We start from the raw sequence: 24,878 nt of genomic DNA on the forward strand, positions 1-24,878 counted from the left end.
TTTCACTGCAAAATATAATTCAAAACAAATCTTATTATTATTTTTATTGATATTCACTATTTTGTAATATAATGTGTTTTGTCAGCCTCAGAGTTGGTACAAAGTCACAAACCAAAACACTCAGACAGCTGAGCGGAGTCTCTGGAGGAGGAGAGAGCTGACAGATACATTAGTAATTATCATATGTCCTCACCCACATACATAACATCCACACACCTTTACAGATGCAGCACTACACTATACTAAGCAGTATGCTAAGCACAATACTATGTACCATAACTGAAATAGTTCTATATTTTACATATACAATTGTTCTATATTTGTAAATATAACAGCTTCTTATACTATAAATATATATTTCATTCACTCCTTTAAATGCTCAAGTGACAGCCTAACATAATGTTTCATTTATATCCCTTATATGACTAACATTTTACCAACAAAGGAACAGGACTGTTTTTATTCACTGAATAAAGATCTTACTGAAATATTAATAGAGATGTTTAAATGGATTTAAATGGAATTATATAGGGAATATGGAGTTCTGCGCTAAGTTCAGACTTTTATGAGCATGAGTTGATTAGAGACGTTGGTGATGACAAGAAGAAACAAGTTGTACCTCCAGTTTATGTGTAGGGACATAATCACCAACCAGGATCACTACTGTACACTAGAGACACAAGATCATAGCTGAACTTATCTGACTGTTAATGGATTACGGTTACAGTCGGCTGTATTGGAAGTTGCCCCACCTTCATTAGCAGGATATTTCACCCTGGTGGACTGCTGACCTGCCCGTGGTGTACCCTGCCTTTTCCCAATGATGCTGCCATTGGTAACATCAACACCCGTAGACTTCAGTGAGCTGTCAGTCATCCAGTCATCCAGGGCTGTATAACATTTGTTTGTTGCGTTGTACATTTTCATTATCTTCTGCAGTGTTGCATTTTTTTATTTGTCTATTTCTTTGTATTATTTATTCATGTAATAGATGCAAATGTTATTCTACAGAATAGGGCTTCGACCGTTACACCATTTATTGTTTTAGTTTTCATGTTCTCATCGCATCAAACTTCAACACATTTATTACCCAGATATCCGCCTACGAATACAACTGCATTGTGTTGTCAGTCCCTTTTAAATAATTCTTTCAGTTATGTTTTTCATGTATAATACCCTGCCTATTTTTTATCCTCCGTTTAAAAGATATTATAAGTGCCTTAGTATCTATAGAACTTAGCTGGAAACCGGATGGACGGACTTCAGAACTGCACTTCCTGTTTGTGTGTGTGAATGTGCAGTCTAAAGTTCATTGTAAAAGTCTATTGACATCTAAGTCTAAGAAAATAGTTTGGAGCTATTTATCAGGGCAATTAATGTATATTTCTTTTTAAAATATTTGATCTGTAGTAATTGATCTTTAGTGCTTTATCTGTAATAATCGATATAGTGCTTTATCTGTAGTAATATATCTATAGTGCTTTTTCTGTAGTAATTTACTTGTAGTGTTTTACTGTAAGTCATAATCATAATTGCATTATGAATGACATGAACTTGTTTAGCAGAAAAATTGTACGGCAGCAACTATCCTCTACTGACAACGTCCTGGAATGAGTTAGTTCACCTCCATCTCTCTCTCTGTCTCTCTCTGTCTCTCTCTCTCTCTCTCTCTCTCTCTCTCTCTCTCTCTCTCTCTCTCTCTCTCTCTCTCTCTCTCTCTCTCTCTCTCTCTCTCTCTGTGGTCAGGAGGAGAAAAGCTGTGGCCCTGAGTGTCTCACTCTAAGACACAAACATCACACAGGTGGCCTGATGCATCCTCTCAAGATGGAGATTTGCAGGAGACTGTACATAGACCTACAAACCCTTCCTCACAAAGCTTCCTTTACGTACAACCATGTCACTGTCACAGGCTTTTTTCTGGTGGGCGACTTGGTTGGTTTTATTTTTAAATGATACTAAAAAGGTGTAAAAACACCGTATACATGCTTCAGTGTGTATATTAACACAAGTAAGGTGTGAAGAAACATTCTAGACACATAAGCAACATTTTGGTTCTGTATATCAGGGCAACTATTTCAGTTATTTTCAGTGTAGACCTGTGAGACCCTTCATCTGTTTTTATTACCTGGTTCCCATGGATGTAGAACAAACACTAAGCTGGTATGGCAAGACCTCCATGTAGACTGCTACAAATGTTTAGCAGTCTATGAATGTCTCTTAAAACACTGTTTACAATTCCCAACTGGTACAGAATTTTTCATTCAATCTAGAGTTCAGCTTGACTAATGCACCTTAACAAAAGCATTTTGTCCATCCATAACCAGTGGTCCCCAAGGACATCCTGTATAAAGCCAGGTTTTCATTGCAGGACACTCTCCAGCAAGATTCTCTTTCTTATAAGCATGCTTTATACACCTGTCTGGTGAGATTGCCAACATTCTCCTTAGCTCTTATAGTAGCTTTCAACATTTCTACCTGGCTGGTCGCTTGACAAGATACTGATAGCAGAGTGGCCATATTACTGTCACTGAGGAAACATCCCATAATGCACTGGAAATAGGCCACAGTGTGCAATGTACATCTTAATTTAAGGATATTTAGAAGACAACATGGATGAATTTTAGGTTATTATGGTAATAATTATTGACCTTAAAATTCTAACAACGACATAGATTAACCCCTTTGGGTTGATGAACATTGTCAGTTAGTGATACACTGCGATGTGTATGGTGATCTTCAGCGAAGGTACAACCTTGTAAGATATGAAACAATAAGGGTGGGGGGGAGTGTGTGTGTGTGCGTGTGTGTGTGTGTGTGTGTGTGTGTGTGTGTGTGTGTGTGTGTGTGTGTGTGTGTGTGTGGTGCAGGAGGGAAGGTAACACTCTCTCTAGGCAGAGGGTGTGAAACTGGTGCGCACTGAAGATGTGTGAGGTACTATGTGGTAGACAGTCGGTTTCTTAGCAACAGCCCACGTAGAGGGGAAAAGGAGAGAATATGGAAGCAAAGGATCCTGTAGTGTGATTTTATCTACAGAATGACATGTCCTCCCACCACCCATGCACTGATACCATCTTTAGAAAGAGGCACATGCTACATCTTTCTGGCACCACACAAAGTAGTAAAGCATCTTTCAACACTGACTTATGCCGCTTAAATATGAAAAACTACTGTGTGGCTAGAGTGTAGAGTTGGTGAAAGGAACTCTCCCAGGGGAAGCACGATCAGTGAAAAACACCTAGACTTCTAATACTTATAACTGATGCTTTTAGGCAGGTTAGTAAGTAAGAGTGTGTGCATCGCTAACGCATCTTTAACCACAGTGGCATACCCACTTGCATTAACATCTTTAAGGGGGTTTCCTCTGACCCTTGTGTCTATGTAGCTCCATCATGCTTTCCCTACATCTAAGCCAAAAGTGAACTCTAACCTTTAACACATAAAAGTTAGATCGAAGCTGCAGTTTTGTCCTTCTGGTTCTGGTTTCTTTCACCATCCACGGAAGCGCGTAGCCTTGGTGTAGTTGTCGACAATCAACTCTCCTTCACGGCCCACGTTGCTAACACAACACGATCATGCAGATTCGCCCTTCACAACATTCGGAGGATTCGGCCATTTCTCTCTAGGGAGGCCACTCAGGTCCTTGTCCAGTCTCTTGTCATCTCAAGACTGGACTACTGCAACTCCCTCCTGGCTGGTCTTCCTATGCATGCCATCAAACCCCTGTAACTGATCCAGAACGCTGCAGCTCGGCTGGTCTTCAACATTCCCAAGTTCAGCCATGTCACTCCCTTGCTGTGCTCCCTCCACTGGCTTCCGGTAGCTGCCCGCATCAAATATAAAACCCTGGTGCTGGCCTACAAAGCAAAGAATGGTCCAGCTCCTCCTTACTTGATGGCCATGGTAAAACCCAGAAGCATACCTAGAGCCCTCCGTGCCTCAAGTTTGACTCGTCTTGACCCTCCATCATCCAGGACACATGGGAGACAAGCATCCAGACTTTTCTCTGTCCTGGCTCCAAGGTGGTGGAATGAACTTCCCTTGTGTGTCCGAACATCGGAGTCACTTGCTGTCTTCAGACGCCGACTGAAGACCCACCTCTTTCAAGTGCACTTTACATAATTATGCTTTTGTCTACTGTGCTTTATCGTCTCTTTCCTCAGGTGTTTGTTATGGGTATTGCTTACTGTCTTTTTCTCAGGTATTGTGTATAATTGGGTTATAGGAATTGCATACTGTCCTTTTCCTCAGGTGATGTGTATATTCAGGTATAATAATGAGTTGGCATAATTGTTAGGTATCATATGACTTTCGTTTAGTGGTCTTTCCAGCTTAGAGTACCTTGTGTTCAGGACTACGTAGCACTTTTGTAAGTCGCTCTGGATAAGAGCGTCTGCTAAATGCCATAAATGTAAATGTAATGTAAATGGTACTGCAGAACAATGCGCCCAGACATCTTCCTCTGTGTTTGTGATACCTGCAAATGACAGTAAAACAAAGAACACACATGAAGTCTTCAGCTTGATGACTCTATTGTATTTACAGCCTTTGACTCTCTAACACTCCTGATCATGCAAACCAAACATCCTCCCCCCCACCCCCCACCCCCGTTTAGCACTCAAAACAAAAATAGACAGAAGAACACACAAAACCAGCCATGGAAACTCAATCGTCTTGGCCACCGCCCGGATGCTCACCACCTCCTGAGCAGCCCTCCCTGCCAGATCGTTGGATTCTGCCTCTCTTCCAAACCACCCCCCATCTGTCTCTGAGCTCCTTGGGAGGTGAGAATGGATTTGAGAACTCCCCCGGGCCTGGCACTGCTCCTGCCCCCCTTTCTTGCACCATCTCTCCCTCCCTCACTCATTCTTTCACTCTCTCTCTCTCTCCTCTCGTCCTCCCTCCCGGCTGCCTTGCCTCCCTCACTCCTTCTCACTGTGGCAGATGGTGATTTAACGGCGAGAGCTTCGGTGCAGGGCACAAGCAAATGCTCATGATGCTCTCATGCCTCCAGACTCTCTGGTTCAGAACACGTCAGCAGAACCCGAGCCTCCCGTTTGGCCCGGGTACGGCCGCCATGCCGTTTAAACTACACACTCGTCGATGGCATCGGGTCTTTGTTTTGTTGTAAGCACAGAACTGGGAAATATTATTCTTTGCGCATGTCAGTTGGAATTACCTTGTTAATAAAATTAATCATTTTTTATGTTGTTTTACATTTCGGCTCATCCATCTCTCCGTGGTAACGTTTGTAACCAGCGATTAAAAATGCCTCTTGTTGATGTTTGCACAGCATAACAAATTCAAGGCCAAATCCAGACATGTTCAGAATCTTTTCATTCTGGTGAGACACTGAATATGCTCACGCATAAATTCCTGCGTGATGACTGACAGCTAGTGAGCTCCATCGAATAAACAGGAATAAATACACCAATAAACAACTATGAGTAAGATAATTAGCACACTGTTGGAGAGACAAGCAGCACAGCTCAAACATAAACACAAAGGAAGTAACAGACACAAACAGTACCAAACACACCACCACACACACTGGTTCGCCTCTCCTCCTCTCTGTCTTTTCATCTTTTACTGTCTCTCTTTCCCTTGGAGGAAGTAAACAGTATGATAGATAGAACTGAAAGATGAGGAACACAGTCGGGGGAGGGGCCATATTAATAAGAGATAAAATTATACAGGAATCTGAAAAATTGGATCTATCAAAACCTCATAACCTGAGAGATCTATCAAGGAATGATCCTTTTGTTCTTCTTGCAATAACACACACACACACACACACACACACACACACACACACACACATGTGCACATCCGCACATGTCATGGATGTCACACTGCTGGGACCATGGCACAGTGTAGCATGTCAAGAACCGAGCTCGAAATTGCATGTGCCGCCCCATTAACTTCCCCAGGCTAGGCTACTAGACACAGGTTGGAGTGCAACCAGCACTGCTAACGATCTAAAAAAAAACAAATCTCACCTGATACCAACATGAACCAGTGCACAGTTAACCAACCAAGCAGCGCTTAGGTTCAGGCCTGTTAAATACCAAGTCTTATCTGAGCAACTGATGATTTGTGAGATAGTGATGACTCTTTTTCAGTGTTGTGCTTCTCTTTATATCCTTGATGTTAATGCTGTCACACTCTGCCATGGGCGATGTGCAGAGATGCTTCTTGCAATAGACTGCAATAAAGTCTTTTGATTCCATGTAAGAAGAGATATTTCAGATGTAGTTAAGCACATAAAATCTACAGATCCAATCCTAGGGAGGTCATGTTAATAATCCCTAACAGGAGAACATCACACACTCAAGTGATGACATGCTAGTGATGGAGACAAGATGCTACGACACGCAACATTAAACCCATAAGCCATCCAGATGGCCAGCTAACAGAGCTGACCAATCTAATTTAGAAATTTGTAATGTAAAAGAATAATCCACTCACCAAATGGCACCTGCTCACAGAATTTAAGTATGTCATAACATTCACCTTTCCTACTCTTTGAAACTAAAGGATGTACTGACCACTGACACCTGAAGTAATTTTTCTTTTTAGTATGCACTTATCCGAGTGCCTTTTGGCCGGTAGGTGAGGCATGAGACGATCTGTTAAACCAATGAAATGCAAGAAATTTGCTTTGACATGTATGACACATTAAAATAAATATTGATCAATAGAAAGCAACTACTAGTTCACTCCAGAAGGAAGACAAATAGGTGTCTCTCCGTATATATTATATGCCCATTAAATTTCCAGTTAGAAATCATATAGCCTATAGTGCAAATGTAGTTTTGACCTAATAACTCTTGCCACTCTATGTATGGAATCCTGTGGTGTGTGTGTGTGTGTGTGTGTGTGTGTGTGTGTGTGTGTGTGTGTGTGTGTGTGTGTGTGTGTGCGTGTGTGCGTGTGTGCATGCCTGTCCATGTATGTGAACATGTGTGAATGTTTGCACACGTCTGCATGTGTTTGTGTATATTTATGTAAGAAGATGCAAACAGCCTAAAGATAGCCATGATCATGCGTCCCCACCACCATACACACACCACAGTAAAGACACTATCAGGAGCGTATAAACCCTACCAAGGCTTTTATGTTCTCTGGTAAATATAAGGTGCTCCAAAATGTTTTAGAAGTTGAATTATAACTTCAGCTGTTCTTCTCAACAGCAGTTCTTTTGAAACTCATCGATGTTACATGGTCGTCATAGTACATAGGCACCACATGCTATGTAACAGAAGTATACCGTACCTAGAAGGAATCCAATATCCCATCTTTCTTATCCATGTAACTATAGAAATACAGAACATGGTGCTCAAAAATCAATGTGTAATGAGCTTCACAACTCACCCAGTGCTCTGTGCAGCCCTCAAGATGTTCTGTAAACGTATTAATAGTGTGTTAATGACTGGACATTTTCAAGCAAAGAAAAATAGCTTTTGTTTGTATTATTCAAATGCAAATTAAAAATACTTCAATTCTTCAACAAAAAAAAAAGTGTGTGTGTGTGTGTGTGTGTGTGTGTGTGTGTGTGTGTGTGTGTGTGTGTGTGTGTGTGTGTGTGTGTGTGTTTGTGTTCGTGTGTGTGTGTGTGTGTGTGTGTGTGTGTGTGTGTGTGTGTGTGTGTGTGTGTGTGTGTGTGTGTGTGTGTGTTGTGTTTGTGTGTGTGTGTGTGTGTGTAAGTGAGAGAGAGAGAGAGTGAGTGTGTGCGTGTGTATTTCTGAAAGCATGATATCACTGTAGAGACACCTGTCCTAGAATAACAGCTCACCCAGGAGCTGAATTGGGATTAAAGAATCAGCCGTGAAAGCTCCAGCACTTCCAGGAAATAACTTCTGAGTTCCTCCAGCATGTGGCCCGGGAGCCGTGAGAATAGGGACTCGCTTCTCACGACACTGAGTCACCGCTGCCCCTCCAGTCGCTCACCATGAGCAAGATGCAAAGCATTGTGCTCCATGCCGAGTGCCTGTGTCAGGCCCTTGTTGAAGGCAGACACAGAAAGGCCATCAAGGAGGAAGAGGTTTCACCATGAGACTTACTGATGAAGGTCAAACAAGTCCTGATCAATCCGATGGTAACCACATCGGGATGCACATTTGATGCAAAGGAACCCATGCGCTGTAATAGACGGCTGAGTCACTGGACCGATCAATGAAACAACCACTCGGATAGTTTAATGAGATAGGCCAGCACATTTCTGCAGCTGTGATTAAGCTGGTTTTTGCAGAGGAAGGGCTTTGGAAATGAACCTTTTAGCTTAACATTCATAAAAAACAAATGCTATTTCCAGCAGCCTTTTACAAACAGGTGCGTGTCCTTAACCATTTCATTCATTTTAAGGTGTATATCTACCACTGATACAAGAAATGAAAGATTTACAAAATTGAGAGCCAGAGGAAGAATGAGGATAGATTTGCCTACCTGCTCCATGTGTTCTGGAGCAGAACGGCCAGAACAGGGGGATGGCTGGAAAGAGAGAGAGCAGGAAGTGAAGCAGATGGTGCCCTGACAAAGAGGTGGGGCGATTTGAAATAAGCCTTTACTCCATCTCAGTAAGTCTACAGACTCAGTGTAGCAACATTTAAGAAATGCTCATTGCTTGTCAAGGTATATCTTACCTACAGTTGCATCTAATTTTGGTGAAGCTAAGGTTATTGTCACTAATGGTGGTCAGTAGCCCCCCCCCCCCCCACTAAATCCCTATGTATTAGATTTCTTTCATTGATCTGTAAAGGAGAACGTCATGTTTGATTCCTTCCACTCACCAACCCCACCAGAGCTCTTAAAAAGCCCTGCTGCATTTCTCCACCTACACCTCAAGAGGAAATTAATCAATTGACCTTTTCCAACCCAAGAAGCATGTGAGAAATTTGCAATTGGGGAGCAGGAGTGAACTCATCTGTGTTGCCTTCAGAGACTCTTTTAACATGCTTCTGCTCGGAGCTTTCGGCATAATGACTGGAATTATGTGCAGGAGTGTGAAATTGCCCTCGCTGTTGTGGTGAAACTAAAGCGTGCACTCTCTGCTCTCCTCTACTCCAGGACCAACATTGAGAGTGTAGAGGAGGCTGGGAGTGTTGTCAGCTAAAGGTGCTCGGCAAATAAATCAGAGCAATCAGGGTTCTGCATCCGAAATGCAAATGCCGCTGGTGATATAAGCTCTGCCTGAATGTGTCTGAGAAGTCTTGGTGTCCTTATGCTGTATGCAGTGCCTGCAGGGCACCTGTTCCAATATACGCAAATTAACTGAGAGTTGAAATAAAATGTAATTTTCGCTCAGTGCTTTGATCTATAAATTAGATATGTGACAACAAACATGCCACGCCTCATACATCCAACCAATCTATCCAGGTGCACATCACTGCTTCAAAAGAAAACTTGAAGCCTCTTCCTCTGTGCCTCTTATACACATGCCCACAATCCCCTTTGTGTCGCCCCATATCGTCATTTCTTTCGCTCGCTCTCTCCAGAGTCCCCTCGGCCAGCCCACATCCCCCCCCGATTGCTCTTAGATCCTCCAATGAGTGTATGAGTGTGAAAGCTCGCGCTTGTGTGTGTGTGTATGTAAGCGCGCGAGCGTGTGTTACGCCTGCAGCTTGCCAGACATCAGCAGCAGGTTGAGATTAGGCACGCACAGAGAAGGAAGGAGAGAGAAGGAGAGAGACACTCCTCCAGCACACCCACCAAGGGAACTTTACGATAACCAGCTCTGCCATACCAGACCTTGGTAAGGATCAATTTTTTCTGTCTTTCTGTCTTTCCCTCTAGCTCTCTCTCTCTCTATCTCTGTCTCTCTCTCATTTTCTTTGATCTGATTTACTGTAGATCGCAGCCTGCTGTTGCTTTGCCTGTTTGCTGATCCAGGATCAGTATCAGAGCAGTTATCCACACACTTTAGCAGCCTTTGCTGCCATGCTTCAAAAAAAAGATTACATCCAGTCTACAGTGCTCACGCAGCCACAGATTACAGCTGTTAATCTATTTATCTGTTTATCTTTTGGATTGGTTTGCAATCTCCGCCTCTGTGATATCTCAGCATCTCCCTTTCACGCAGTCTCTCTCTGGATCTCTCCATTTCTCTCTCTCTCTTTCTCTGTCTCTATCGCTCTCTTTTGCTTGCACGTTGCTTAGTTGCTGATGTTAGAAGTAAACATAGAATGAACCAAGGTGGACTGTGACTTTTTTGATGCAGGGCTTTGGACACACACACACACACACACACACACACACACACACACACACACACACACACACACACACACACACAAACACATGCGAGGGGTTGATTGTACTCAAGCCAGGGAACAGTCTCTGTCTTTGGAGCTGCGTGATCTGCTCTCCCCCTCAAAGAGACAGAGAGAACGGGGCGAATTCCACACTCTTCGTTTCTGTGATGATGATGATCAGATATGGATCAGCATCGATAAAAACATTTTTTTCAAATGTCAAACTGGGATCTCTTCAGCTCACAGGTGTGTGCGTGTGTGTGTGTGTGTGTGTGTGTGTGTGTGTGTGTGTGTGTGTGTGTGTGTGTGTGTGTGTGTGTGTGTGTGTGTGTGTGTGTGTTTAGGATGGGAGGATGAGAGGCTGCCAGCTCTCTTAGGTTGCTGTGATCCAACAGATAATAAATAAAGAACTGTGATCCACTTATGTCTTTTTGGTGCATAGCATCTTTTTTAAGTGCATGGTAAAATCACTGTACATTTGGTTAATGCTAATCCTAATAACTACAGCAACATGTGATAGGAATCTACTGGTTCACTGATGTGACTGAGAAGGCACAGATGGAGGCAGAGCAGAATTATTATTACTGTATTTAATATATTTCACATCCTGTTTATTCATCTCATCTCTCTCTCTCTCTCTCTCTCTCTCTCTCTCTCTCTCTCTCTCTCTCTCTCTCTCTCTCTCTCTCTGTGATCCAAATCACAAAATCCATGCATTCACTTTTAGACCATATATTTTTAAAGCTGTAACAAAAATAACAGAACAAATGAACAAATACTTACATTCTTCCTTACAGGGGGCTTAATGTGGTTTTGTCAGTATTGTGTGTTAATAGGAAGAACTCAGTACAAGTGTTTTTGCTGCAGTAATATGTGAGCACTGTGTTTTTCTGGGTGTTACGTAGTGTAATTAGTGAAGTCAGTTTGAGTCAGAGCCGCGTGGTCGTGTATTTTGTTAAGAGGAAATAACATAGTACAATGAGAAATTAATAATTATTTTTCTGCTTACAAAAGGACCAGTTGGTCTTAGTTACACCTCAGCAGTGAGCAGTTAAATTCACAAATACATTTAATCTTATATTAAAACCTCTTTTACAGCTGACAAAGAGCAAAGAGCATTCTCAGTTTTTAAAATCTAAATTCATTTAATTGAATTGCAGGGTGGAGTTTAGCAGGTTAGTGGGAGACCGTGGGAACACCGTTAATGGTGAATAAAGTTCAATAAAATGACAGACTAATTGGGTCACAAGTATGGCATCTGAGAATCTTAAGCAGACGACATTTTCAGAAAATTCACGATTCGGAAAAGTACATTGACACCGCGAGATTGTCACAAACCAAGCATTACACAAAAACGCAAGCTGGCTAGAACCTGCCATTGTTTCACTCCACATAACACCCCCCACTTTTTAATGAGACTTCCCAGTTGTCTTCAGAACAAGGTCCCAGCACAAGAGTCGGGGTCGGCCCGTCACACCGCTGACGCGGCAGGCGCTGAACCGTCTCAGCCGATGCAAATGAAAATGCCGCCTGTCACGGGCACCGCGTATTTGTCAACACGGTCTGGAGGGAGTGCTAAGAACTCAAGCGCGTGATGCGAGCCATCAGGCGGCAGTCTAAGCGCTAGGCCCCGTAGCGACTGGTGATGGAGCCACCCTGTCACCCCTCTCTGTTAATGAGACAGCAGCCAATTTGCACAAGGTCACATCTGAGAGTTTGTTTATTACAGCCCACTGTCTGGATCAGTGACTGACACTGGGTATAAGTGGGCTGATGGCATTGTGTCTTTTGTGGTGGGATGGATATTAAGACTATAGTGTATTAGTGATGTGACAGCAGCATCAAGAGGCTTAGGCATGGTGATAAAATATTACTTTAAAAATATGCTTATTTAAATAATTTAAATCAGATAAATCTTGGCAGTTTATAGGCTTGCAATGAAAATGGGTTTTGATTGTAGGAGCAGTTGCAGTATTATATTATCTACACCACTCTGACAGCAGTGAGAGTGTTGTGTTTTAGCAATATTAACAGAACTAGGTTGGCCAATGTTTCCAGAAGCTCCATAACAGGATTATACTTGCACCAGTACTTTAACAGGAGCAGAAGTGTTGTATTCTTAACAGAAGAATATCAGCATCTGTGTCTCCTCACAATGGGTCATTGTGCCTATGACAGATGATGCATCACCCTACAGCTGGGGCATCTCAGAACAGTTCAGCACAAGCAGTGCACACTCCCAAAAGAAATGCTTGACAGAGACCAGCACTTATGAATCATAAAAATCATAAAAATGCTTATTCATGTTTCGTGTTTGTTTGCTTCTTAATGAATTAATTCACTTCATTAATTGTGTAGAAAAATCCAAAAATATGTTGCTAATAATGAGTATTACTCTATTATCTCAACTATTGTACACCTCTGACCACCTTTCTAAGTCTAATACACATTTAAACAGTTTAAAGTGAATATCTATAATATTATTGCTGCTAGTGCTGTTGTTGTTATCATTGATATTATTATTGTCATTGATGTTGTTGTTGGTATTGTTATTATTATTGTTGCTGTTATCATCATCATTATTGTTGTTGTTATTATTACCATCATCATCATCACCTTTGTTGTTGTTATCATTATTGTTGTTGTTTTTATTATGATCATTTTATTATTATCATTGTTTTTGTTGATGTTATTGTTATTGTTGTTGTCATCATCGCTGCTGTTGTTGTTGTTATTATTATATAAGCTGACCACGTGCCATGGTTGGTTGCTTGGATAGCTGAGATTACATCATCTCTCGTTACTTTTGGTCAGTGCACTCATGGTGTTTACTACAAAGACACACAAGCACAAGTTTTATATTTTAGATAAACAATAAGGGCTCATAAAACTATTGATATAGTGACAGAAGAATCTTATGTGTCCTGTTCCCGTGCAGATGGGGTTGTAGGGATCCAGCGTGTAGGGCTCAGCGTATCTGCACGAGAGGTTCAGCTGCACCTGCCAAATGATCCCAAGAGCTGTTAGAGAGGCGCACAGAAAGACAGAGAGGGGAGACAGAGAAAGAGGTGAGACCAAGAAAGACAGAGATGAGACCACAAAAGACAGATAGGTGAGACTGAGAAAGAGAGAGAGGTGAGACCTATAAAGACAGAGATGAACTGAGAAAGACAGAGAGAGAAAGGTTGAGACCAAGAAAGACTAAGAGATGAGACCAAGAAAAACAGAGGTAAGACTGAGAAGTAGAGAGAGAGGTGAGACAGAGAAAGACAGAAAGATGAGACCGAGAAAGACAGAGAGATGAGACAGAGAAAGAGAGAGAGAGGTGAGACTGAGAAAGACACAGATGAGACTGAAAAAGAGAGAGAGGTGAGACCAAGAAAGACAGAACGAGATAAGGAGCAGGGCAGATAGACATCTGTTAGAGAGATAGAGAGAGGGAAAGGGAGACAGAGAGGGTGAGGGAGAGGGAGTATGGCTTCTAAGTGCCATTTTCACAGTAGAAATCCACACACCTTATATCCAGCAGGTCAACTCAAACCTGCTGTTGTCTACGTCTCCTGTCATTAGCAGTGCGCAGAACCGTGCTTTTAAAAGCAGATGTGGCATATGCAGAGGAATAAATGTCTTATAAAGATGGTTTAATTTGTCCCTACACCGTCTACTGCAGTTGTACTTGTTGAGTCATCAGGAATGCATTAATACTCTCATTGCAATAACCTTAGCAACAGTAACTGTGAAAGCTACTATATACTGTAGCATAGTATAGTATAGTAAATGTATAGTATAGTAAATGTATTTTACTGGTGATCTGGTATCATGTTTGGGAAGAACTTGTAAATGTGGGGGAAGAACTTCAACTGTATGTGTGGGGGGTGGGTGTAAAAGAGATTTAAGTGTAATCATGCTGTTCACTGATATGATAATAAAGCAAGCTCTCTTGCTTAAGGGCAAAGTCTTAATCACAGTATTTTAAGACTGAAGAGGTCTTATCTGGAGATACACATGTTCGTGGAGTGCCTTACATTCTCTTCCCTTAATGCTCTGAAGCAGATTGCCTGACACACATTGAGTGCTACAACAAACTCTCGGGTTCTAACATTACCTAAAACCCTGGTGTGATGTGTGGTCTAAATAGTAATTCATGCATAAGCACACAGCCCTTGTCCAAAGGGTTTAAAAGCTGGTGCCCGGTTGTCTGGACACAGATAGTCTTTTTCAATGCAGAGTCAGTATTATCCGAATAATTCAGCCTAGACTAAGCTTCATCTGCCCGTGGGAGAACCTCCTGGCAGCTTTAGCAAATGTGTGAATGTGTGATATTTTATTATTCAGGAAGTCCTTCATGGTAGTAATTCAAGTGAGAAGTCAGGCAAAAGTAGATCGCATTCTCAGAGGGGTTCGTTGCTACAAGTGGGGAAGAAAATGGGGAAAACTGGGAACTTAAAACAAGTTGAGAGAGCACAATATTTACGGCTCCCTTCTGAGCTGTACGGTGTGGATGTGCATTACATCATTAAACAATAAGGCAGGATACTTCACCATTTCGCTCTTGCTGAACACACACGCATTCCGTATGGAAGGTGCCTGTGGTCTCAGTGACGGCTGTCTCTTCTCCTCAGCCATCTTGGACATTTATAAATGCAAAGCACTCTGGCATCTTTCCTGTTTGCAAGATATCCTATCCTGATCTCTGCTTGGTTTTCTAATCACCATTTCTTGCGTTTTAACCAGATAGTTCAAATAAATGATTACATTTTTCCTCACTTAGTTGCTTTGACACATATCCCAGTTTAAACTGGATTGAAATGACTATTTAATTTTACAATACATATTCTCATCAAAACCTTGTCCATGTGAAAATGGTGCTCTTTGATTTCTGCCTGCGACTGTCCCGCCATTGTGTGTTCTTCTCCCTGTCTCCTTTCATTTAGGTCTTTGTTTTTCAGAGGCGTGAGAAATACACCTGGGCTCGTGTTTTGGGAGACGAAAGCTGTGTGCTGATATAAATAGATTAGCCTGTCAAACAACAGCCAAACGATGCAGTAGTGTGTATTTTAAACAGTTTTTTTTTTCTTAAACAGTTTTTTTTTCTTTTTTCTTGGTCTTATTTCTCTTAAAAGGTCTTATCTGGAAAACCTCATGTTCAAAGAGTTCCATACTCTTTCTCTATTTAATGCTATGAAGTCTGACATACATCAAGATATACATCGATGCCCTTCATCAGCTGTGCAAGCAAATATCTATATATACACTACCAGTCAAAGGTTTGGACACACCTAGTTTATTTATTTTAAAAAATTTTCTACAATTTAGAAAAACAGTCAAGGTATCCAAATAATGAAATAACACATGACTATGCTATGTTAAACCAGAATAGACTGTAAACTTCTTCAGAGCCATCCATTACTGGACAGTTTGGGATGAAGCTCTGGATGCTCTTGGTTTTCTTAACCAGCTTCATGAGGCAGTACCTATGATGCCCTGAACACTTCATTGTGAACAGTACCCTGTGGAACTGGATAATGAATGCCATGCAACTCCAGGCACGTTTAAGTGAGGAGAGAGGCACCCAAATGTCATGTCACACCATTCGAAACCATTTACATGAGAGTGGTCTGTGTGCTAGATGACCTGCAGGGTACCTGACCACACCACCAGGCACAGGCCTCATCGTTTTGCATGGGCCAGGAGGCATTTACGCTGGACGAGGGACCAATGGACCTCAATGCTGTTCACTGATGAAAGTCGATTCGCACTGAGCAGAAATGATGTTGGAGACGTCAAGGAGAGCACAATGCATCAGCCAGTGTTGTCATTAAACGAGCCTTTGGTGGTGGTGGTAGTGTGGACAGGTGTGTCTGGTCAATACAGAACTGCCCTACACTTTGTGACAAGCCCATACTACTGGAATAACATAATTAATCCAGTCATTGTCCCTCTGCATGAACAACACAGGTCTAATATCATCTTCATGGAGGACTATGCTCCAGCTCATCGAGGTCGCATCATTAGGGAACGGCTGCTGGACACTGGTGGCTCAGCTGGGTCGACATGTAGAGGCTCGTAACTCGGTCCCCCAGAACCTCAATGACCTGAGGGCACTTCAAGAAGAGTGGGATGCCATGACCCAGCAGACAATAAGTCGACTTGACAACAGCATGAGGCTTTTGTTTTAATTAATTGTTTGATATGAGGAAATCATTTAATGCTTCTACTGCTTAAATGCTCTACTTTCATGATAAAATATCCCTGAAGCGTGAACGTTTTATGATTTCCATGAATTGCACTAATATACACTTTGCTTGCATGGCTGATGACCAAAACATTGTGTACTTTACTGACATTTTTACTACCACTACATTTTTAACTACTGTACACAGCAGTTACTCCGTTATACACGTTTACACACATTTACACATATTTACACACACTCTGACTTTAGGGCAATAATAAATGCAAAAACTGAATGCCATATTGATGATTGGCTTTACTGTAATCACGCAGGAAGATACCAACTAAAAGATCCATTGCATTGTTATTATGTAATACATTGTTATGTCATTACAAGTATCTTGTTTATTTAGTCAAAACATAAATCACAACTCGTCACTCCCACAACAGCAGAGAGGCTTCTCTTATTCTTTGAGTTAGCTCGGCTCACTTTGAAATCAGTTAAACATAAATTGAGATTTCCTGGAGTCTCTGGAGATCTCATTAGGGGAAATCCCGGTCCCATTATTATTCATATTTCTCTCACATGTGCTGCGGAGAGAGCCGCTCTCTCCTCCTCCCCGTGCACGGGCTAGAAGCAGCTCTCCGTCGCTGCCTTATGGCTGGCTGTGCAGATGCAGCCGTGGGAATACTAAGTGACCATCAAACCAGCACAAAAGAAGCTGGCACACGCTCAGACTCAGGTGCAGCATACATGTGCAAATTCAAGTGTTGAGATATAATCGATAGTCCCTACGTTTTGATTTGTTTTTTTTTTGTTTTTTTTTTGCTTGTTTGTTATTTATAGACTTAAGCTCTACTGGTCTCCTGGCTTAAAATGAAAGCATTTCTGAGCTGCTTTGAGGTTATTATTAAATATTAAGGATATTAAATTAAATATCTTGTAAGGTGTGCTTTGATTTTTGGAAAACATTTCAGAACATTCTACCTGCTCCACAAAGAAACAAGACCAGATGAGCTGTATCACCCACATTTTAACAAGACTCTCGATTGCAAATAGTGTCTTTAAGCAAGATGGAATGTGTATTGAAGCTATAAATGCATTATATATATGACATATAAGTAGTTAATATGAGTAAACATTTACCTGCAAACCTGGGAATCAATACTGTGGTGTTGAATTATCTTTTGTTACCCTGTGTTGTGAAATTACACTATGGTGTCGAGTTAGTCTCAGTAATCTGTGTTGCTCTGATTCACTTTGAATCTTATTAAGTGCCTCTCTGTAGGAGATGCAAAGTGTCAAAGTTATGAGTGTTTTCATAGTAGTACAGACACCAAAGACAGTGAGATATTCAGTTTTGATGCTGCCTCACGCCGGCTCCTTCCTACATAATGATTATTATTAATGAGAGAGAAACATACTGTCTGTCAGTACAGCCAGCCCTTATGAATCAAGAGTATCACATACAGGGTTAAGTGAATTAAACCGTTTATTGTGATGTTTTCCCCGATCTAACACCTCATTCAGGTAATTAGTTGAGCAGACTTGAATCAAGTGTGTTGAAGTAGGGGAAACAGAAGCAGGAGAGAGGAGAAAGATCTGTGCACAGACAGCAAGGGTAAGGGAGAGGGAGAGAGAGGGAGGAAGAGGGAGAGATAGAGGGTGGGGTGAGGGAGAGAGGGAGAGGGTGAAGGAGAGAGAGGAAGAGGGTAAGGGAGAGAGAGGGGAAGAGGGTGAGGAAGAGGGAGAGAGAGGGAGAGAGTGAGCACCTACTGATGATCTATAGTTTTATGTGTTCATTGGTAAGACAATAAAAATAAACATTTCATGAATGTTTCATGAATGTAATAAATTCCATTACTTCATTACATTCAGGCATCAAATGCATCAAAAGAGTAAAATGGTTTTTTGTTCTTCATGGTGGCAAACTTGACAAAAGTTGATTTCTGATGTTTTGAAACTTGTCCTTTATACTGGCAGTTGTCCTTTATACTGAGGCCAGACTACAAGTCATGTTTTTGGGCAAACTTCAGAAGCCTCAGAGCTTCTCAGCGAACAAGTACCATTAAAAGGGTTAATTCAATAACCAGTAATGATTTCTCAATATATATAATTACAAATTGCCAAATATTTTCTTATTTTAATTAATTATTTAACTGAACCTTAGTTTCCAGGAAGTCATTTTATTCTTCATTACACACCTTTGGCAAATGATTTCCTGTGTTCTTGACCCGGATATGTTTCTCTCATCTTCCTGCAGGAACGATGTTGCCAAGTGCCAGGTCCTTGTTGTTATGTATGTTGTGTCACCTGACGACCACTTGGGCTTTGGCGCGCATGTCCGACTCAGCGGAGTTGCGCTCTGCCTTCTCTGCGGCCCGCACAAGCAGCATGGAGGGCGGGCCCAAGATGGTGGTCACCTTTGACAAGACCTACGTGAACATCGGCGGTGACTTCGATGCGAAAACGGGCCTGTTTCGCTGTCGCATTCCCGGGGCGTACTACTTTTCCTTCACGGTGGGGAAGTTCCCGCACCGCGACCTCTCCGTGATGCTGATGAAGAACCGCAACGAGGTGCAGGCGATAATTTACGACGAGAATGCCGGGTCCGAACGCAAGGTTCAGAGCCAGAGCGCCATGCTGCAGCTCGACTTCGGTGACACCGTCTGGCTCCGCCTCCACGGTGACCCGCACTACGCAATCTACAGTAACACAGGCCACTACACCACGTTCAACGGATACTTGATCTACCCAGACGTCTACACCTTCGAGGAACCGGAGCGAAAAGGGAATTCAGAGGAGAACCAGGTGGCCTCGCTCACAGTCCATTTCCCCAAGCAGGCAGGCCAAGAGGAAGCTGCAAATACAGAAAAGAGAAATGAAGAGATCAAAGAGGAGAGGAAGGGGGAGGAGGACGAGGAGGAGGAAGAGCAGGACGAACAGAGGTCTGCTTTTTCAGTCGGTCGCACCCAGAGTATTGTGGGAGTGGACAGAGCCTACCCGGAGCATAAGCCGATAACGTTTGACACTGAATTCGTCAACATTGGCGGTGACTTCAACGTGAGCGGCGGCGTGTTCACGTGCCGTGTGCCCGGTGCCTACTACTTCTCGTTTAACGCCGGCAAGCTGCCCCACAAGACTCTGTCAGTGAAGCTGATGAAGAACCACCTGGAGGTGCAGGCCATGATCTATGACGACAGCGACACCGAGAAGGCCTTGCAGAGCCAGAGTCTAATGCTGCAGCTTAGGAAGGGGGACACAATTTGGCTCTACAGCCACCAAAGGGATGGATTCGGCGCATACAGTAACCATGCCAAATACATCACCTTCACTGGATTCTTGGTGTACCCAGAGCTCCTCCACAATGAGTCACAGCTACGGAAACAGGAAAAAGCGCTGTAGACTGAACCAAGTCACTGGTCTCTGTCTGTCCATGCGTGTGGTCAAGGAGAGCATGTGGTTGGGTACATCCAAGTAAACCCTTTTCTTTCACCCACTCTTGTGAACTCTTGCAGGGAGACCTTGTGGTCCTGTTTTGTCTTTTTTTACACTCTGCGTTTCTGTAATTTCTCCAGCTCTGTCCTTTTTTTAAAGTGAAGAAAATATGCTACAAAAGCATAATAAAGGATAATATTGGGAACCAAATTAACATTTTGAGCAACAAAAGAAGTGTATATATGTAGTGTCAGTGATCCCAAATCAGACCTATGCACTGAAATTGGTGTTTATATCTGCAGTCAGGAGGAATTTTAAATCGTCCAGATAGCATTTTCAACAAAAACTGCATGCACTTACTCGTTCGAGAACTAGCTTTGGTTTTTCCTTTTTGCATGAACAGTTTGCATGTGTATGCTAATCATGTTGACCACTACATTAGCTGAAACTTCCCTTGCTGAGATTCTACCCATCTCTGATGTCACAAACCTTTAAAACAGGTTTGAAAACAAAGGCTGGGTATTGTTGGGAATGCCAGTTCTCTGTGGGGTTTTGTGTACAAACAGAATTTTATGCTTTTAGCAGGACAGTAACACACTAATTATCTGAATTAGTCCCCAATTCACCTAAATGGAATCAGTTCGTTTTAAACCTATCCCAAGTTTTGCTTGCCTTGCATGCTAAAGAGAAATTCTTTATATGTAAGTAAAATGTGCACACTTCCATTTTGTAAAATGTATAATTTGTCTCTTTTCTAACCATTTCAATTCAAATGAATGTGCACATTACTCTTGTGTGACCAGCGTGATGTTGATTTGCACTGTAATACATAATCATTAACAGAAATGTCCTGGACAGGCTGTAAACACAAGCCCTGCCAAGACAGTGTTCTGTCTGTGGAGTCTGAGCTTATGCTCAGGGAGACTGTGTACAATGTTAGCAGTGTTTAGTGGATGCTGTTGTGACCTACACCAAAGCTCAAAGCAAACTAAATTAAAAATATATATATATACACATTTGTTGTTTCATTCTACTTCACAGCTGATGTTTTAAATTTAAATAAATCATCGTCATAGGGTCATGAAATGATAAAAGAAAACAACATGATATTCATACAACATGATGTTCATATCCATTTTTAAGCAACTAAAAATATTTTTAATAACAATTTGTACACAGTAACCAGAGTACAGTAACCAGAGGCATTCACATTTTGATGGAACCATAACCCAGACATGATGTAGCGAAAGTGCATGGGTGTATCTTTATCAAGCTTTATGTATATAAAACTGCAGAAGCAAAACATACCATATCAATGTTTATATGTACTGTGCTTCTGCTGTTGCAGTATGTCCACAGATTCTTAAAAAACCCAAGGATGCTATGTAAGAGTGTCACAGTGCCTTAGTGACACAGTTTGTCCTGGTTGCATGTGTCAATGTCACTCCTGGTGTGGGAGAGACATGTCACACCCTTAATATCCATCCAACAGCAGCCCTGTGATCTCATACTGACCACTTTTCAGAAACAAGAGAATGGCTGGGCTGTTTCGTTTGGCAAAGGCTGTAAAGTCAAATACACTAAATTTACAGTAATGAAAAAGTGAGTTGCAAGAACATAAGTTCAATTTAACTGTGGAATTTCATCAGTGCAAATGTAGGTTTCCTGGAGTAGAAATACAGGGCAAATGAAGTAAACACATGGATTTCTGCTTTTTTTTCCCCCCCATGTGGAATTCTGGAAGCATCCAATCCAGACCCTGCTGTTCATCTGCCGGGTTTCCAGCTGTTCGGGGCAAACTGAAATCTCATACTTAGTTCAAACTAGAGGCATATGCATGATTATCAGCAGTTGGGCACTGACTCTACCTCTATTTTCTTTTCCGGCTTGCTCATTGGTGTTTGGCTTGTCCTTCACTATAAGCAACTCTGTTTGCTGAGGGAATTTGAGTTAGTGTTTTCGCTGTAGCCTATATATTTCCTAGAGGGTGGTGAGTGGTCATATTTATGAGCTTGAAAACAAATTCCTGAACTGAGCAGAAAACCACAGTTATAGAAGTGTTATGCTTTTATCCGTGCATCTCTTGAGATCTACCTGCAAACACAAAGACAAATCTAGCAATGCAGAAGCTGATTTACTCGTGCCGTGAGAGCATCCGGTGACGTCTCCAATTAGCATATTGACAGTGTAACCTCCTACATCTCCTGTGAAGAGATCAATACCCTGATGAGGAATAAGAATGATCGGTAGTATGTTATGGGACTGAGCGGAGCCAGACAGGTCTACTAACTAACAAGTGTGGGAAGAGAGAGGAATTCCACTCTGCAAAGCAATAGCTGCAAAGAATAGGCACAAGCAAAGACTAGAACAAGAGTGCTCTGAAAGGTAGTGTCAGAACTGTCAGGTATTCCCTGAAGTCTTTCTAGCTCATGAGGAATGTGTTCCTGGCCTCCAGATACCCAGACTCAGGATAACTGCTTAATCGGATGCTTTGATCAGCATCCTTCTACCTATGCATCTAATTTAGGCAGTTTACATTTAATTTGGGCAGTTTAAATTTATGGACCAAACATCAGGTGCAGGTGTTGATCTCAGTAATTATATATAAAAAAAACTTTGAACCAGTGATATGGCCTACCACAAATCATGAACTGGTTTGATCTATAAGGGATTGCTTACTAATCACGCAGTGTAGGACACATTAATGTGTTTGTATACACATTAGTAGCCTATATGTCTTATCCTGAAACATCTGGACTCCAGCAACGATAGTATGCCAAGATCCTGTTTCTGGACTTCACCTCCACTGCTGAGGGGCAGCAATGAAGGCTATTAACACTCGTGGTAATTGCTACATTAACATTACTTATGGTCTATTATTGGTTTGTTAATGTATTAAACAAGGTTGCAACAAGGTTGTATAGAATCGGAATATATATATATACCCTACATACATTAACATGGCCATTAAAACGTAAACGCAATTCCGTTACAATTATAGAAACAAAATGCATCAGATGACCTATAGCCTATTGCTTGGAGAATTACCTTACGTCTTAACAATAATCACTGACCTTTAAATCTATCTTAATTTTCCCCTCCATTTAATTGTTCTAATCGAGTGATGGGTATAAATCACTGTGTTGCGTTTATAAAGGTTTCAAATATGTACCGTACGCTGTGCTCCTACCTTGGGTGCATTTTGGGTCTTTTATTTCATTTTTTGTTTTATGCGGCTGGATACAAATTTGCATTTGTGAGCTCTTTTTCTTGCGATTCATACATTTCCGTGCTTTCATTAGCGCACACGACGGAACTTGCATATTAATAGCTTTGATGGTCGTGAACATGAGATTTGTTTTTTGAAAACACAGGATGCTTTATTGTAAACACAATATCGTTTTCGTGGAAACGGTATTTGCTTCACATGACCGTATAAGCTACATGTTAAGTAATAGTTTTCTTGATTTACTTCATTTTATACTGTGTTTAGTTGGTGAAAACCCGCAGATTATTAGTCGAAATAGCCAATCACGGACGTCAAAATATTCTGACATTACATCCCGCAGTCATTCTCGGATGACTAACTCCTGTTCAGCCTTCCGTTATAATTGAGTGGGAGTGTAGAATCCTGATAGCCATCCACATCTACAGATACGCCCCTTCTCAACCATGGGATACGCAACTTGACTCCTTTAAGGGTCACGGGCTCCATATGATGTACTTTGTTCTTACCGATAAGTTAAAAAAATACATTCTATAGCCTACATATCTGGGATTGTTTCAGTGGAGGGTCCCAGAAGAGTGTCGGGGTTGGCCAATCCGCAGGAAAGAGACTATTATTATTATCTGTTGTTCAAATATACAGGAAATACAGGAACTTGTGGGAGCAGCTAAACAGTTTGTCACCGTAGAAGACTAAGACTAAACTAAAACAAAAGTAATGGAAAATAATTGGATTAGGTTACTTTATTATAGCAGTCCTATAGTAATACAGATATATGTGTTTATAGGTAATGGGTCATCTGTAACTGAACACATTTTTAAAGTAACCCTCTCAAACCTGTGCATAAATGTTAGTTCAAAAACATTGTTGAGCTGTGCTCTCCTATAGAATAATGGCTGTATATGTACAGATGAATAACTGCAGAGCAGTACAGCTTGTGCCATTATGCAAGAAATCAAGATGATTTTCCATAAACCTGCCCTGAAAGGTACAGCTGTGAATAGCAGGGGTCTCTCCACAGTACCTTCAAGAAGTACCCTTTCTGCCATTGTCTGCATCAGATGAGGAAGATGAAGGTTGTTAAGTCCAGACCCGTTTCCACTGTTTCATTATTGAGAGTGTCCTGGTTGCCCCCATCAGTGCCTGGCTCCTGTCTGTTCTCCAATGCCAGAATGTAGTGTTCTCTCATGGTATGACAGCTGTCCACAAGCAGCACCCTTTCCCTATCTATTCACCTCACTGCCAGTAAACATGGTTTATAAGCACCACTACCCAGACATCACATTGCCTCCCGGTTCTTCTATGAACCAACGTTGTTTCAGCTCCATTAGTTTACATCTGTATTTATTCACTTCCCATGTCCCCGTTTCTGTCACTTCGAATTACTCGTTTGTAGTCAAGCTCCTTTAACATCACGTCAACGTAGCATTAAATGGTCTAGGTTCCTCTGCTTGCACTCCTGAAAACAATGTGCCCAGAAACTCATCTCCTGCCCGAGGTATGAGCGCATATTCCCAGCTGTGTTTCTGATGTTTGTTGTGCATGTTGACCACTGTGCAGCATGGAGCCCATGCAAACTCCCATAAGCTTGTCAAGTGTAAATCACTGCAATTCAGTCCAACTGATATGTTTATATCTTGGAAACCATAAATAACTGAATAATGTTAAACAGGAAATTCAGATAATTTTTTCAAGGAAATTCTGAAAAATGTTAGACAGTGGAAGGACAGCAATGCAAGTTTGTCATGTTGTGCAATGTGAGCTGTAAATAAGTAAATATTAGTCTTTGTTT

At 41.7% G+C, this 24,878-nt stretch overlaps 1 protein-coding gene and 1 long non-coding RNA gene across 2 annotated transcripts; one reads left to right on the top strand and one right to left on the bottom strand.

The window, feature by feature from the left end:
• LOC143509976 (uncharacterized) lies at nucleotides 1-8,353 on the bottom strand. Its single transcript, XR_013129855.1, has 3 exons — nucleotides 7,793-8,353; nucleotides 7,372-7,400; nucleotides 1-4,474 (listed from the first exon to the last, which is right to left on the bottom strand). It is a non-coding gene; the product is annotated as an uncharacterized LOC143509976 (long non-coding RNA).
• Nucleotides 8,354-9,538: 1,185 nt separating this feature from the next.
• On the top strand, nucleotides 9,539-20,872 carry c1qtnf4 (C1q and TNF related 4). The gene is made up of 2 exons (XM_076998922.1): nucleotides 9,539-9,748; nucleotides 18,686-20,872. Exon 2 carries the CDS (start codon nucleotides 18,691-18,693, stop codon nucleotides 19,825-19,827), a length of 1,137 nt encoding a protein of 378 aa, XP_076855037.1. The 5' UTR covers nucleotides 9,539-9,748; nucleotides 18,686-18,690; the 3' UTR covers nucleotides 19,828-20,872.
• Nucleotides 20,873-24,878: the final 4,006 nt, after the last annotated feature.

Source organism: Brachyhypopomus gauderio, chromosome 1 (genome assembly GCF_052324685.1).
Source record: "Brachyhypopomus gauderio isolate BG-103 chromosome 1, BGAUD_0.2, whole genome shotgun sequence".
Taxonomy (NCBI): Eukaryota; Metazoa; Chordata; class Actinopteri; order Gymnotiformes; family Hypopomidae; genus Brachyhypopomus; species Brachyhypopomus gauderio.

Excerpts from the sequence above, each read along its gene's own strand:
- c1qtnf4 (XM_076998922.1), top strand. The coding sequence starts at position 18,691 with ATGTTGCCAAGTGCCAGGTCCTTGTTGTTATGTATGTTGTGTCACCTG.